This window comes from Perissodus microlepis, chromosome 4, assembly GCF_051167445.1.
Source record: "Perissodus microlepis isolate ML-2025 ecotype Zambia chromosome 4, ASM5116744v1, whole genome shotgun sequence".
Lineage (NCBI taxonomy): Eukaryota > Metazoa > Chordata > Actinopteri > Cichliformes > Cichlidae > Perissodus > Perissodus microlepis.
Window position 1 is genome coordinate 26,362,500 of NC_140464.1, and position 12,591 is coordinate 26,375,090.

At 39.0% G+C, this 12,591-nt stretch overlaps 1 protein-coding gene across 4 annotated transcripts; it reads right to left on the reverse strand.

Moving 5' to 3' along the window:
* Nucleotides 1-3,543: 3,543 nt before the first annotated feature.
* On the reverse strand, nucleotides 3,544-12,536 carry LOC146389118 (uncharacterized). 4 transcript variants are annotated; one of them, XM_084926805.1, is made up of 5 exons: nucleotides 12,422-12,510; nucleotides 10,946-11,008; nucleotides 8,078-10,526; nucleotides 6,340-6,425; nucleotides 3,549-5,980 (listed from the first exon to the last, which is right to left on the reverse strand). In XM_084926805.1, the coding sequence occupies exons 3-5, from the start codon at nucleotides 10,479-10,481 to the stop codon at nucleotides 5,879-5,881; spliced, it is 2,592 nt and encodes an 863-aa protein (XP_084782931.1). In that variant the 5' UTR covers nucleotides 10,482-10,526; nucleotides 10,946-11,008; nucleotides 12,422-12,510; the 3' UTR covers nucleotides 3,549-5,878. The 4 variants fall into 4 exon arrangements, with proteins under 4 accessions (XP_084782930.1, XP_084782929.1, XP_084782931.1 ...); XM_084926804.1 differs by lacking the exon at nucleotides 10,946-11,008 and having other exon boundaries at nucleotides 3,544-5,977; nucleotides 12,422-12,536; XM_084926803.1 differs by lacking the exon at nucleotides 10,946-11,008 and having other exon boundaries at nucleotides 3,548-5,980; nucleotides 12,422-12,536.
* Nucleotides 12,537-12,591: the final 55 nt, after the last annotated feature.

Sequence of the window (12,591 nt, forward strand, 5' to 3'; positions counted from 1 at the left end):
TAGGCAACGGGTGAAGTGTCTTGCTCAAGGACACAACAACTGAGACTGTCCAAGCCGAGGCTCGAACCAGCAACCTTCCGATTACAAGGCGAACTCCCAACTCTTGAGCCACGATCGCCCTGTAAGTAGTCTTCAGGAATAGTTCTCTAGGCTTCTTCAAAGCTCGTCTTCGGCTATTTTCATCCTTTTGTTAAGTTCACTGTAAAAAGAAGACCAATTAGATGCTTTCCAGATGGTACTGTATGGTGAATCTAAATTTTCTGCGTTTATAATTCCATCAATTTTGACAAGATCTCCAACACCACTGGCTAAAATGTCGCCCCAAATCATGACAGAGCCTCCACCGTGTTTTAAAGATGACTGTACACACTCTCTGCTGTAGCTCTCTCCTGACCTCCTTGCTCTATTCACAATAATTTGAAGCCAAAATTTCAACTTTGGATTCACAACTTCATATGACCTGTCATACTGATTTTCAGTCCAGTTCTTATATAATCTGAAATACCCCACCCTTTTCATCCTGTTTCCTTCCTTCCTTACAAATGATGTCTTGGCAGCCTTGCTTCCACTGAGAGCATTTCTGATGAGGCTTCAGTGAACAGCCAGATTCATCTCTCAGGTCCTGTGTCAGGTCTTTACTGGATTTCTTCCTGTTTCTTAAGAACACAACTTTCAGATACCGTTCATCTGCTGTAGATGTTCTGTTTTTGTTAAGCCTGTCACTTCTTCTTTTGTCCTCCACTTGTTTTTTGATGTACACTGCACACCATGCAGATATGCCAAGGTTTTGACTAATAGCTCTTTGGGAATCAAAGAGCTTTTAGTCAAATAGCTCTTTGATTTATACTAAACTGTGTTATCTTTGCCATTTTTCATAGATTCAGCTAATGAAACAGGTACACTTATGTGTTTTTTCAAGTCTTTTTTGCGACAAAGCGTTTAAAGATGCAAATTCAAAACTGGTTCTTTGCTAATGTATCTGTTATATGTAGTCATAACACTAAATTGGGAGGGTTTTTTTTTGCTTGAATGATTCATAGGTCAGTGTGAAGTGGCTTAACTAACAAAAAACATTGCTTAAACCAATGTTTAGGTGTAAGGACGGGACTAAGAATCAGTGTAAATTCAGCAAATAAGTGTAAATGCCTGGAGACCTATTGCTGAAGACCAATTAAAAATTACAATAATGTCTGGCTAATTGGAAGAAAATATAAAGAAATAAGACTTTTTTTTGTCTAAAAACAAATTAACTGTCAGAGCTTTTCTATATCTAATGAAAACTTGAAAAAATAAACAAAAGCAATCACAATATTAGTCACCATCATCTATGACTGTGTTCGTTTTTTGTTAAATTCATTGAATACAAAAGGGTATGAAGGTCGTGAGAGAGACTGTAACCATAACTGTACAACAAGAACGGTTTTACTCATTCACCTGTTATTTCTAGTTTTCTTTTCCACGAATTCTCCATTACATTTAAACATCATATTCAAGAAACAAATTCAATCATTTCAGCTTCACTTTTGGCTACCTTTAACAGACTGTTTATTGCCCTTTTACAGAGCACTTTTTATGTATACCCACTTTCAAATGTGTTAGGATGTCTTAAGAGCTGACTCATTGCATGCATTTGTTTTTAAAAAACCTTATTTATATCTCCATCATCTGGGGAATAAAATGCGGTAACTTTCTTTCTTACTTGAACATCACAACTACTTGTCTATCCTTCCCCTCGGGGCGACCAGATCACCGTGTGGAGCCCGGTGAGAGTTTCTTGACGGCTGGAAGTGGTGTGGGTGGCGGAGAATGAGTCATCCATCATCTGTCCATCGCCTTAGGTTGCTGCTGCTGGTGCAGAGCCGAGTCGAGCCCCGTCTCACAGCGCTGAAGGAGCAGTGATGTCACAGTCGTCACTGTTCTCCTCTATCAGAGCTCTTGGCATTCGTGCACTCCAGCTAGACTGGGATACAATAATAGAATCGAGTGTGTTCATTTAGGCCCCCCCGTCTCTCTGTATGGCATTTCTTCTTAAACTGCCAACTTTTTTTTTCTTTTTTTTAATCTGCTTCCTGGCAGAGGTTTGTGGAGTTACACAGATACACTGAAAGAAGCAATGAAAATTCTGTTGTGGTTCCCAAGAGATGTGGGAACGTCATGTGTCAGCCTCAACAGATTAGTTTCCCTCTTAAATCTTCCTTTTCAGGGAAAGTTTATTCCACTGCCGCAGTGTTTCTTAAACAGAAAGATTTAGGTGTTCTTCAGAAACATAACATTACAGGGAGATTAATCGTCTGACGTGTTGTTTTTCACGGGGTGCAGAGTTTGTTTCTTTTTTAGAACAGCGTGCCCCGACTGCGTTCTGAACATGACAGCCCTCATGAATGACTCACAGTGTTAGCCAAACATCTGAAGAAATTACCACCCACATGCTTTTGCAAAAGAAAAAAAAATGACGCAGATGTTCCATTAAGCAACTTTTTATTCAACGTACTGTAGATAAATTTGATACTGCATGCAAGCTGGTGGCTCTAGTTCTGTCAAGCAAGTGACTCATCATTGGATAAATTGCCGAGGTTACATAACAACTGTACTTTCTCAGCATATGCCTTCCATTGAAGTGACTTCATCCCCTGTATAAGAAACGAACTGAAACAAACCGGAGACGTCAGCCTGGAGGCATCTTACTGGTTTTGGGTCAGGGATGAGGGTCTTACTGTGTCACTAGAGACAAGTCAAAGTTTTTGTTGTTTCATTGTTATTCTAAGTACAGGGAAATAACCACGTTAACACTTGATTTGAGTCATTACTTACACTGTAGGCTAAAGTTCTGACATGTAAGGTTATTTCAGTTAGATGGCTTGAAATACAGCCTAATATTATTAAGGTTTTACTGCCCTCTTCAGGTTTTTGTAATAATGCATATTTACATCCACATTGGGTGTAAATTAATTAATGTCCAGTGTGAGCATGTGACTGCCTTTTAATATAAAACAATAAAATAATAAGTGTATTTTTACATCTCCACACGGAAAACTCACCCAAATACTAAAGAAAATACTCAAATATTCACTCTCCGGCCACTTTATGAGGTACACCTTGCTATTAGAGCTGCCTTAATTCTTCATGGCATAGATTCAACAAGGTGCTGGAAACATTCCTCAGAGAGTCTGGTCCACATTGACATGACAGCATCATAAAGTTGCTGCAGATTTGTCAGCAGCGCATCCATGATGCGCATCACCACATCCCAAACATGCTCTGCTGGATTGAGATGTGACTGAACACCATTTAAGTATCATGAACTCACTGTCTTGTACAAGAAACCAGTTTGAGGTGTTATCCTGCTGGAAGCAGCGACCAACATATGGATACACAGTGATCATAAAGCAATGGACATAGTCAGCAACAGTACTCGTGTAGGCTGTGGTTCAGTTGGTAATTAAGGGCTGATAAGCTGATAAGAAAATATACCCACCAGCAGCTGTGGAACTGTTGATATGAGACAGGATGGATCCATGCTCTCATGTTGTCTACACCAAATTCTGACCCTACCGTCTGAATGTTATGCAGAAATGGAGCCTCATGAGATCAGGCAATGTTTTTTGAATCTTATATTTTCCAATTTTGGTAAGCTCGTATGAATTGTAGCCTCAGTTTCATGTTCTTACCTGACAGGATTTCGTTTGGTCTTTTGCTGCTGTAGCCCATCTGCTTCAAGGTTTGATGTGTCGTGCATTCATGATGTTCTTCTCCATATCTTTGTTGCAGTGCATGGTTATTTGAGATACTGTTGCCTTCCAGCTTCTCCTCTGTTTCTCCTCTGATCTCTGGTATCTACAAGGTATTTTCACCCAGAAATCTGTTTTTTTAACCATCCTCTGTAAAAACTGATTGTGTGGGAAAATCTAAATAAATCAGAAGTTTCTAAACACTCACATCAGCCCATCTGGCACCAACAGCCATGCTGTTTAAAGTTACTTAAATCACTTTTTTTCTTCCCCATTTAGATGCTCATATTGAAATTTATCTTCACTATCCCTAAGTGCATGGAGTTTCTGTCATGTGTTTGGCTGATTATATATTTGTGTTAACAAGCTGTAAAATAGGTACCTAATGGATTGGCAGATGAGTGTTTTTTTTTTTTTTTTACATTAGACATCACGTCTAACATAAGCTCAAAAACAGACTAACAACTCAAAATGTCCCCATATTTCCATACATCACACCCAAACATTGTAATTTATTACCAGGACATGCACTACATGTGAGCACACCTAGAGGTCTTGGAAAAGGAAAATCTGTAATTACTAATAAGTAAATTTAAATACTGCATAAAGCAAAAGGTTTCAGTTTGAGAAGTGTCCTAAATATTTGTGTCAAATGGTGCCATTGACAGACAAGTACAGCCACTCGCTCTTACAGATCCAGACCCAACCAGATAAAGCCGGGCTTCATGCATGTGTAAAGACTTTCAAAGGCCAACATTTTTGGATGTTATAGATGTTTAGTGCATCTATGTTAAAATGCAAACCACTGATACCTTGGCCTTGGCACCGCTTACTGCTCATAGGATGATGACAGTGGTAGCCAATTAACACTGGGATATCCAAGCCAGGAAGGGCAGAGTGAAAGTCTTTCCTCTTTTGGCAGACTCAGTGGGGTGGCAGATGGTACTTAGACAGGCTAAGCTGTGTACTTCTGTCTGTGTAGAGATTAGAAACCAGGTGCTCCCTTGTAAACGTGACTGCAGGCCAATCAATAAAGCCTTTGTCAAGTTTATCTTCTTTGATTCTATTCTCTTTAATTCTATTTAACCAGCTTGAATTTGGAATCAACTCCAAGATGAAACAACCTCTAGAGGGCATCAAAAACATTCCAGTTCAATGGATTAAGTGGTGTAAATTTATTTTGAATAATCATTATTCTCCATTTAGGATTTTCTGGTCTTTGGATGATCTTTAGGCTTGTTAGAAAATATGCAACAAAACCCACAAATGATACATCAAGCTATACAGAAAAAAGCAGCTGTGATCAGTGTAATCTCTGTGTGGCCTCAGAGTAAATCCAAGAGTAAGAGTGGCTTAGTAAACAGTCCCTTCAGACATTGTACAGTGACTGGAGCAGCCAGAACCAGTGCATCCAACCTATGAAACCTGCTTAGGGGCATTTTGGAAATAGACTTTCATAAACCAAGAGACTCACCAAAGCTAAAAAAGTGTGAAGCAGCTTGTTCCTTTATTAATATTGTGCTCAAGAATATCCCATACATCCCATAATTTAATTCTTATTCATATTGCTTGTTCTTGCTAAGTTAACCCTTGAAGATTTAGGCATGCTACATTCACAAAGGACATTTTGCGAGTTTTTTTTCCATACAAGTAGGCTAGCTTAAATAGTTTCATAGTGTTGTCTACATAACTGACAGTTGTGTTTATGGTACAATATTTATTTTTTAAAAAAAGTATAAACCATGTTGTTCCATAAGATTGGACCCCTCTTTTGTTGAACTGTCAACTGAAAGTGTAAACCTTTCTAAATCTGACAGAGCAGGAAGCTGCTGCTAATGCTAGCCAGCGTTCTCAGGAAGTTGCTGCTAATGCTAGCCAGCATTCTAGCAAAGTCATTTCCTGGACCAGCTGGAACTGTGACTGTTTTGGTCCAAGAGCTTTTCCTAACATAATCTATGGACTGGTATTGTTATTTTTTTTAAATAATAATAAAGATACAAAAAAGCATATTTGTCACAGATACAAAGCAGAGTTAAAAGAGCGAGGAAGTATTGAAGCTGGGACTAGCATAACAATTTGGGTTGTTTTGACCATTAGTCTAGCGCTGCTGATATTCTGTTTGTAGTGTTGAAGAACCAGGACATATAACATCACTTCTTTTCTTTTGACGGCTTCCCGTTGATCAGGCCGGACTCCCAGCGTTGCCAGAGAGAAGCTTTCTGTCCTCCTGCTCGGTGAACTTTTGGCTCCTGCTGTGAGATAAGATGAAGAAAAACAAAAACAACCTGGATTTAGAGTGAGAGATTTGCTCCTGCTTTCTCAATTCACAATCAATTATACTTATCCAAGCATTTGTACAACAAAGAGGATACTTTAAACTTAATGTTTTTCTTTTTTTTGTTTAGTATTTGTTTAGTATTACAAAATTTGAAAATCTGAGCTCTGTAGCAACACTTTTCAATGCTTCTGTATGGAATTCAGTGCAATACACAAAACAGAACCTTTTTATAATCCTCTGTTCTTGCCAGTGTTTAGCAATACATCCTATAGTTTTACAGAACAATGAAGAAAACAGTAAATGTAGAATTAAGACTTGGTGCAGGTGAATCACCTCTATCTGCTCCAGTTTTGTCTGGTCCTTTTTAGAAGGAGGTGGCCAAACCCGCTCCAGTTTCCCCCGTGACTGTTTCCTGATGTCTGTAGGACAGAAAGAGAAAAAGAACAACTAAGAAGCTAAGTTACTATATTTGGTAAGATTAGCAGCTCTCTACTGCTTTGACTGATTTTAGAAGTTTTAGGGTAGTTCTGAGAATCTACACAGTTCCATTGTAATGACAGTAGGTAATTGAGCTTCTTTATTTCCATGCCTTCTAAATGGCTCAGCAAATAGTAAAGATGCCAATGCTTTCCCAGACACACGCAACTTCGGTGTCATTCATTTAGCATACTATATGTGTAGCAATCACAAAGTCAGCTGGACGCTTGTACATTGCAATGATACCACTTACATATCTAGGAGGGAAGTGAGCACTTTAGAACGACCAATTCTTTCAAAAATGTTTCACAAACCTTTGTTTTTGATATGCACGTAAAGGATTCTAGGCTTATTTTGTATTATTTTTCATATCACGTTAATATTTTCAGCGTGAAATCTTTTGTCTTGTCGGGCTTTATCAGTGTATCTGGGTTAAACAAGTACAAAGTTTCCTGTTGTAAATGTTTAGGATAACACAAAACAGCTTATTTGACCTTAGGAATGACTCTTTCTTGCTTCCACATATTACTGTCATTTGTAGCTTTGTCGGCATGACCTGGAATCAACTCAATCTTCAACAACAGCTGCTGATGACTAAATTCTAACATGGTGATACTTATTGACACACTCCCTTGATTTCTGAGTTCTCATGCAACAGGAGAAAAAAATGCACACAAGCTACACTTCACATAGTTCTTTCAAATAGGTATTTTAGCGGGCTGAACTGATTTTTATTTGCACCAGGCTATAACCAAACTAGAATTTTCCAGGTAGTGCCATTCATGTTCTCCCTCAGCCAACATTTAGATCAGACAGCTGACAGCATGATGTGCCCTTAACCATCAGTGACAGGGGTGACAGTGAGTTGTTGATAACATGTCTGGGATAAAACTGTGTGATGCTAATGTTGAGAAGCATTCATTAAAGTGTTCAGACTAAGTGTCAAAAGGCATGTGGGATGAATAAAGACCTAAATGGCTCTTGTTTTCCCTTGATGGGGTTTTAGAGATCTTATGCTTCACATTGTCAGCAATGTTTAGCTAAATGAGCAAATTAGGTTAGAGCTCATGCAATTGCTTATCACTGATGGAAGGCACTCACATGTCAAATAGTTGTAGTCAAGTAAAAAGTATATTTTTCTGTGAAAACTTTGGAGTACTCTTTAGTCGAGTAAAAGTCAAATCATGCCAAAATGATATTATATAGTAATGTTCCTCAGTAAATAGTATAAAAAGCTGTCCTTAACCTCCTAGGACCTGGCGTCCACATATGTAGACATCACATTTTGGGCTGTCTAGACTAAAATACAAAATTTTGCTCTACAAGGGCCTGATATCCACTTACGAGGACATTATACTGCCACTGTTCTATCGAAATTTAAAACGAATGTCCTCATATGTGGATATAATTTTTCTCAGAAACAAAAATCAGGTAAAACAAAATATGGTAATTCTTTGTTTTTACAATTATCAGGTCCCAATCAGCCCAAATAGCATAAAGAAATTAAAAATGCATGCCATGAAAGTTCAGGTCTTAGGAGGTTAAGGACTTTGCTAAGTAGTATAAAACTGATGTTAAACAGGTGCATACTAACCTGTTGGGAGTGTTTGTGACTTTTGTTCATCTTCACTATTCTGTCTCTTCTCTCCATACAGAGTGCGTCTCTGCTTGCGCAGCTCCTCTTCTCTTTCTTTGGCTTCTCGGATGTCCTTCTCTACCTCTGGTTGTAGAGCCAGGGCTGGACGCAATTTGAAGAATGGGTTCTGCTTGAGGATTGAAGACTCTTTGTTTGCATTTGCTGCCTTTGCTTTACCCTCCACAGCTAACGTAGAGACGTCATTGCTTATAGAGTCCATGCTTCTGTACAGGCGAATGTGTTTGTCTTGTTTTGGGTAAGGGGATAAGCGAGTTTTGTCTCGTGAACCTCCAGTTGGGCTCTTTGATCTGATGCTGTCAGGACTTTTTTCCTTCTCAAGATTTGCAGATTGGTACAGCCTGAGGGAATGTGCTCTGGAAACAGGACAAGTTTTGAGGGAAAACATCTCAAGGCTACGTGTGCGCTCTAGCACTGTAGGGTAAATGTGATCTTTCCTCAGAGTTGTGGGGGATTTACGGTGTCTTGTTGGACCCTCCGGATTGTCCTGCTGGAAGGCTTCAAACAGCAGTTTTGTCTCTTTTAACTGGCGGATCTCTCCTTTGCTGTACCCCCCTGGGATTTTACCTTGATTGACCAGCACTAGTTCTCTCTGAATATCCTGACTTATCTCTTTGAGCATCTTCTGTTCAGAGAATTGCCACTCGTTGCATTGGCTTGTACCTACCTTGGTAGTGAGTGACTCAAGAGAGATATCTGTTTTAAAGGGAATCTCCAGCACATCTGGATTTTCTGCAAGATTGAAAACACCTCCAGCTCTCTGCAGCTTCTGCTTCCCCTGGGCTGCCTCATGGAGCTGCCTCTCTATGTAGGTTTCAGCAGCTGAAAATCGGTGTCCAGTGGAAAGAAATGGAATTTCATTAGAAGTTTCATGAGGATTACTGGGAGACAAACCTGTAGGCTCCCAGCTATCACTCTGATTGTCATTAGAGTCACTCGGATCTATTCTGACAATCCTCTGGTCTTCTTCTGACTCTCCTGGAATTGTGGATGAAGATGTCCTTGCTCTTGTTTGAATGTCTTTGTCCTCATTATTTTCCTTTTCCATCAGGCTCACCTTTTCTTCATCGTCCTTAAGAGTTTCAAATCTGCCTTCTTCCCTCTCTTCTTCACTAGGTATATTCTCTGTTTCAGTCCCAAACATGCCCTTTTTTTCATCCATCATGACAGCCTGCTGTTGGGTATCAGCGCTCTCTGACATTTTCACATCATGTCGTAGCTGTACCAGCTGCAGACGATGAAGCAGTTGCTCACCTTGTTGGATATCAGTAGATATTTTCCTGCTTCCATCCTCTTGCTCCCCCATTGTCTCTCTTTCTTCAGAACCTTTGGAGCTGGATAGCACTTGCATTTCTGTGCTGCCGCTTTCTTTCCTCACACAGTCATACTTTATGAGGTTATAGTCCAAAGATGTACGGTCATCATGCTCTTCATTGTCTTTGTCCATATCTGCTTGGAAGTCAGCAGCCTGTGCCTGACCGGTTGCTGTATCGGTCCTGTTTTGGTTGCATTTACAGAGCTTGAAATCATCATCGGAATTTGCCTCCACACTCTCGATAGCTATACTTTCTCTTAATAGTTTTGAGTCTGTTTCATCAAAATCACCAGTGTCCTTGCGTTTTATTTTGTCTCCGTCTTTGTCTAAATGGATCTGATTCTCAGAGTCTTCTCTGTGGTTTGAATGTGTTTGTTTTGGGTAATTGTCTTCCTCCGTTTTGGCTTCCCAGCAGTTTCCCTGTTCTTCACTTATAATCACAATGTCCTCAGGTTTGTCATTCTCTGTTGCGTTATTCCCGTAAGGTCTTCGATCTGTATCATAACCAGTTTCCATCAGACAACCAGTCACATCCATGGATTGTTGTTCTTGATAAGTTGGTGGAGTGGAGTCTTGTTCATTGGATATGTTGGCCATAGACAACTGCACTGCACTTGCAGTCACCTCTTCATCCAGCTCGTTTCGTGCTACCATTAACTGCTCCTCACTATGAGACAAGTCTAAGCCTCTTGGATTAGCTTCAGCCTCTGTTGCGTCAACTGAAAGGGTCACACCAGACTTACTTGCTGTTGCACCTGTGCTTTTCTCTGCTGGCAGCGATGTAGCCGTGCGAGGTGGAGGAGGTGGTTGAGGGATGAAGACATCATCTGCACCTTCATCATCCATCACACTGTAGTACCTCATTATAGCAGTGGGAGCAGCAGAGATCATTGTGATTTCGTCTTCAGAGGTCGCTGAAATATTCTCTGTGTGGTTGCTCACATGGTTTGAATCCATCTTCATCCACAGACCACTGTCATCATCAGAAAGTAGAATTTGAGGGCTGCGTCTAGGACCTCTTGCTCCCATGTTGAAACGTCTTTGAAGCAGTTTGTGGTGTTCTGTCTGCGTTGCCTTTTAATAAAATTTAAATAAGAGACATGAGTGTCATTGAGGCTGATAAGTGCCAGTGCTAGCAATTGTTATTATTATTATTACTGCTGTTAGAAACTATAAGAAAGAAAGAAACTAAGAAAAGGCTAAGAAAATGCCTTTTTAGTTAACATATCTGCAACATTTGGCAATGATACGGTATTATTGTACAATGCATTGTCGAATTTTACTATTTACAGAAACCTCTAGTGCATTATCTGTTAAAAACAGTGTACTAGCAGAAAATTACCAGTGTGCGATGTGATCTTTGTGCAGTTTTTCTTTCTTTCTTTCTTTTTTACAGTGCAGTATAGCATTTCTTTTTGTCTAGTAACAGTACAGTAACTGAACCTTAAAGTTCTTAAATTAGATTTTGATACAAGGAACCTGATAATACAGACCTCAGGATCAAGCTATACATTAGGACTCATCCACACAAGTGCCCTGTGTTGCCATCTTGTCTGCTGTTGTGCACCAATAATTGCAAAAAACAAAACAGAACAAAAGAAAAAACACAAAAATTTTAAGATGTGTAGCAACAAAGGCAGTGAAAAGTGCAAGTTTGGCTTTGACAATAATGAGTAAAGAATGACTGAGTTTCACACACTGAAAATGAAACCCTTTTTATTTTATATAAAAGGACTATGGGGTACTATTAAAGGCCTTTTCAAGTAAGCACTACTTAGGTGGTGGATGTTCATAACAAATTCCTGGTGAAATTAACTAAACTGTGTCTTCTTAGTTTTGATATATGACCAAAAATCTCAAAATGTAGGATTTGTTTAGCTGCTGATCTGGTCGGGCTCACAACAACAGCAGGCTTAAAATGGACCAAAAATAGAAATAAGTTTATCTGTCCATCCATTCATTTATACGTCCTGTTTTTTTCTGTTTTTGTTTTTAAATTACTTTGTGTTTTGGTAGCTTTTCTCTCCTATTCAGGTCAAGTACAGATGTTTCTTCTGACAAAGGAAAAAAAGTAATGTCATCATAATGCAAGTCTGCCTTAAATTCTGATTTATCTTCATTCTGCCTGAACTCATCAAGCTAATTTCTGACAAGTACTGTGAGATGTTTGCAAATAGAAACTCAACAGCTATTTAAACACGTATTGTACATTTACTCTGAACATCACACAATAATTTGTATAATTATTTAATAATTCTTTCAAGACATGCTTAGATATGGAAATGTATGTCCTGGCATAATCTGGTTTATTGAGCTGCAGGTTTTAAATCTAAGAGTCTATATATACACCTGTATTCAGGGGCTTAATGCCAGCCACACTGCAGTTAAGGATTATCAACAGCAGTAACACCACGCTGTTTATAAAGCTCAAGCAACAGGACATATTAATGCACCTTAATGAGCTTAACCTATTTATTCCACCGTGCTTTAAAGGAACACTTTCCTTTCTATCGTTGCTGTGAAGAGTTTTGGAAATCTTTTAAATATTATAATAGTCTGAATATTGTAGTTTTTTGTAGTTCTTTAAAATACCTCCTTCTCCTTAAGTGACTGTGTAACATTATATGGAATTTTGTAATTCCATTATCCACTATATGATTGGTAGTTATTCCTGTAGTATGGATACACTCACACACAGTCAGCTGTTCTTACTCATATTTGTGCTGTGATAATATGACTTCAGCTTTACTTATCTATCTATCTATCTATCTATCTATCTATCTATCTATCTATCTATCTATCTATCTATCTATCTATCTATCTATCTATCTATCTATCTATCTATCTATCTATCTATCTATCTATTGAAACCTGTCACTTCATCAAAGAAAGAAATTGAGACAGATAATCAAACCGAACAAGTACAAAGATTTTTGCATCACACAGGCATTTTAAAAGAAGAGACTCACCTGATTGCAGTGCTGTGGTCTTCCCCTGTGCGTGATAGCACTAACCTCAATGGAAATATGAATGATCCAGCTCATCTTCTTAGCTCATGTGCCCTTCTCTACTCTATGTCATGTGAACAAACAAAATCCGCATCTTTAAGCAGCAGTACACAGTTCAAAGTAACCCCCCC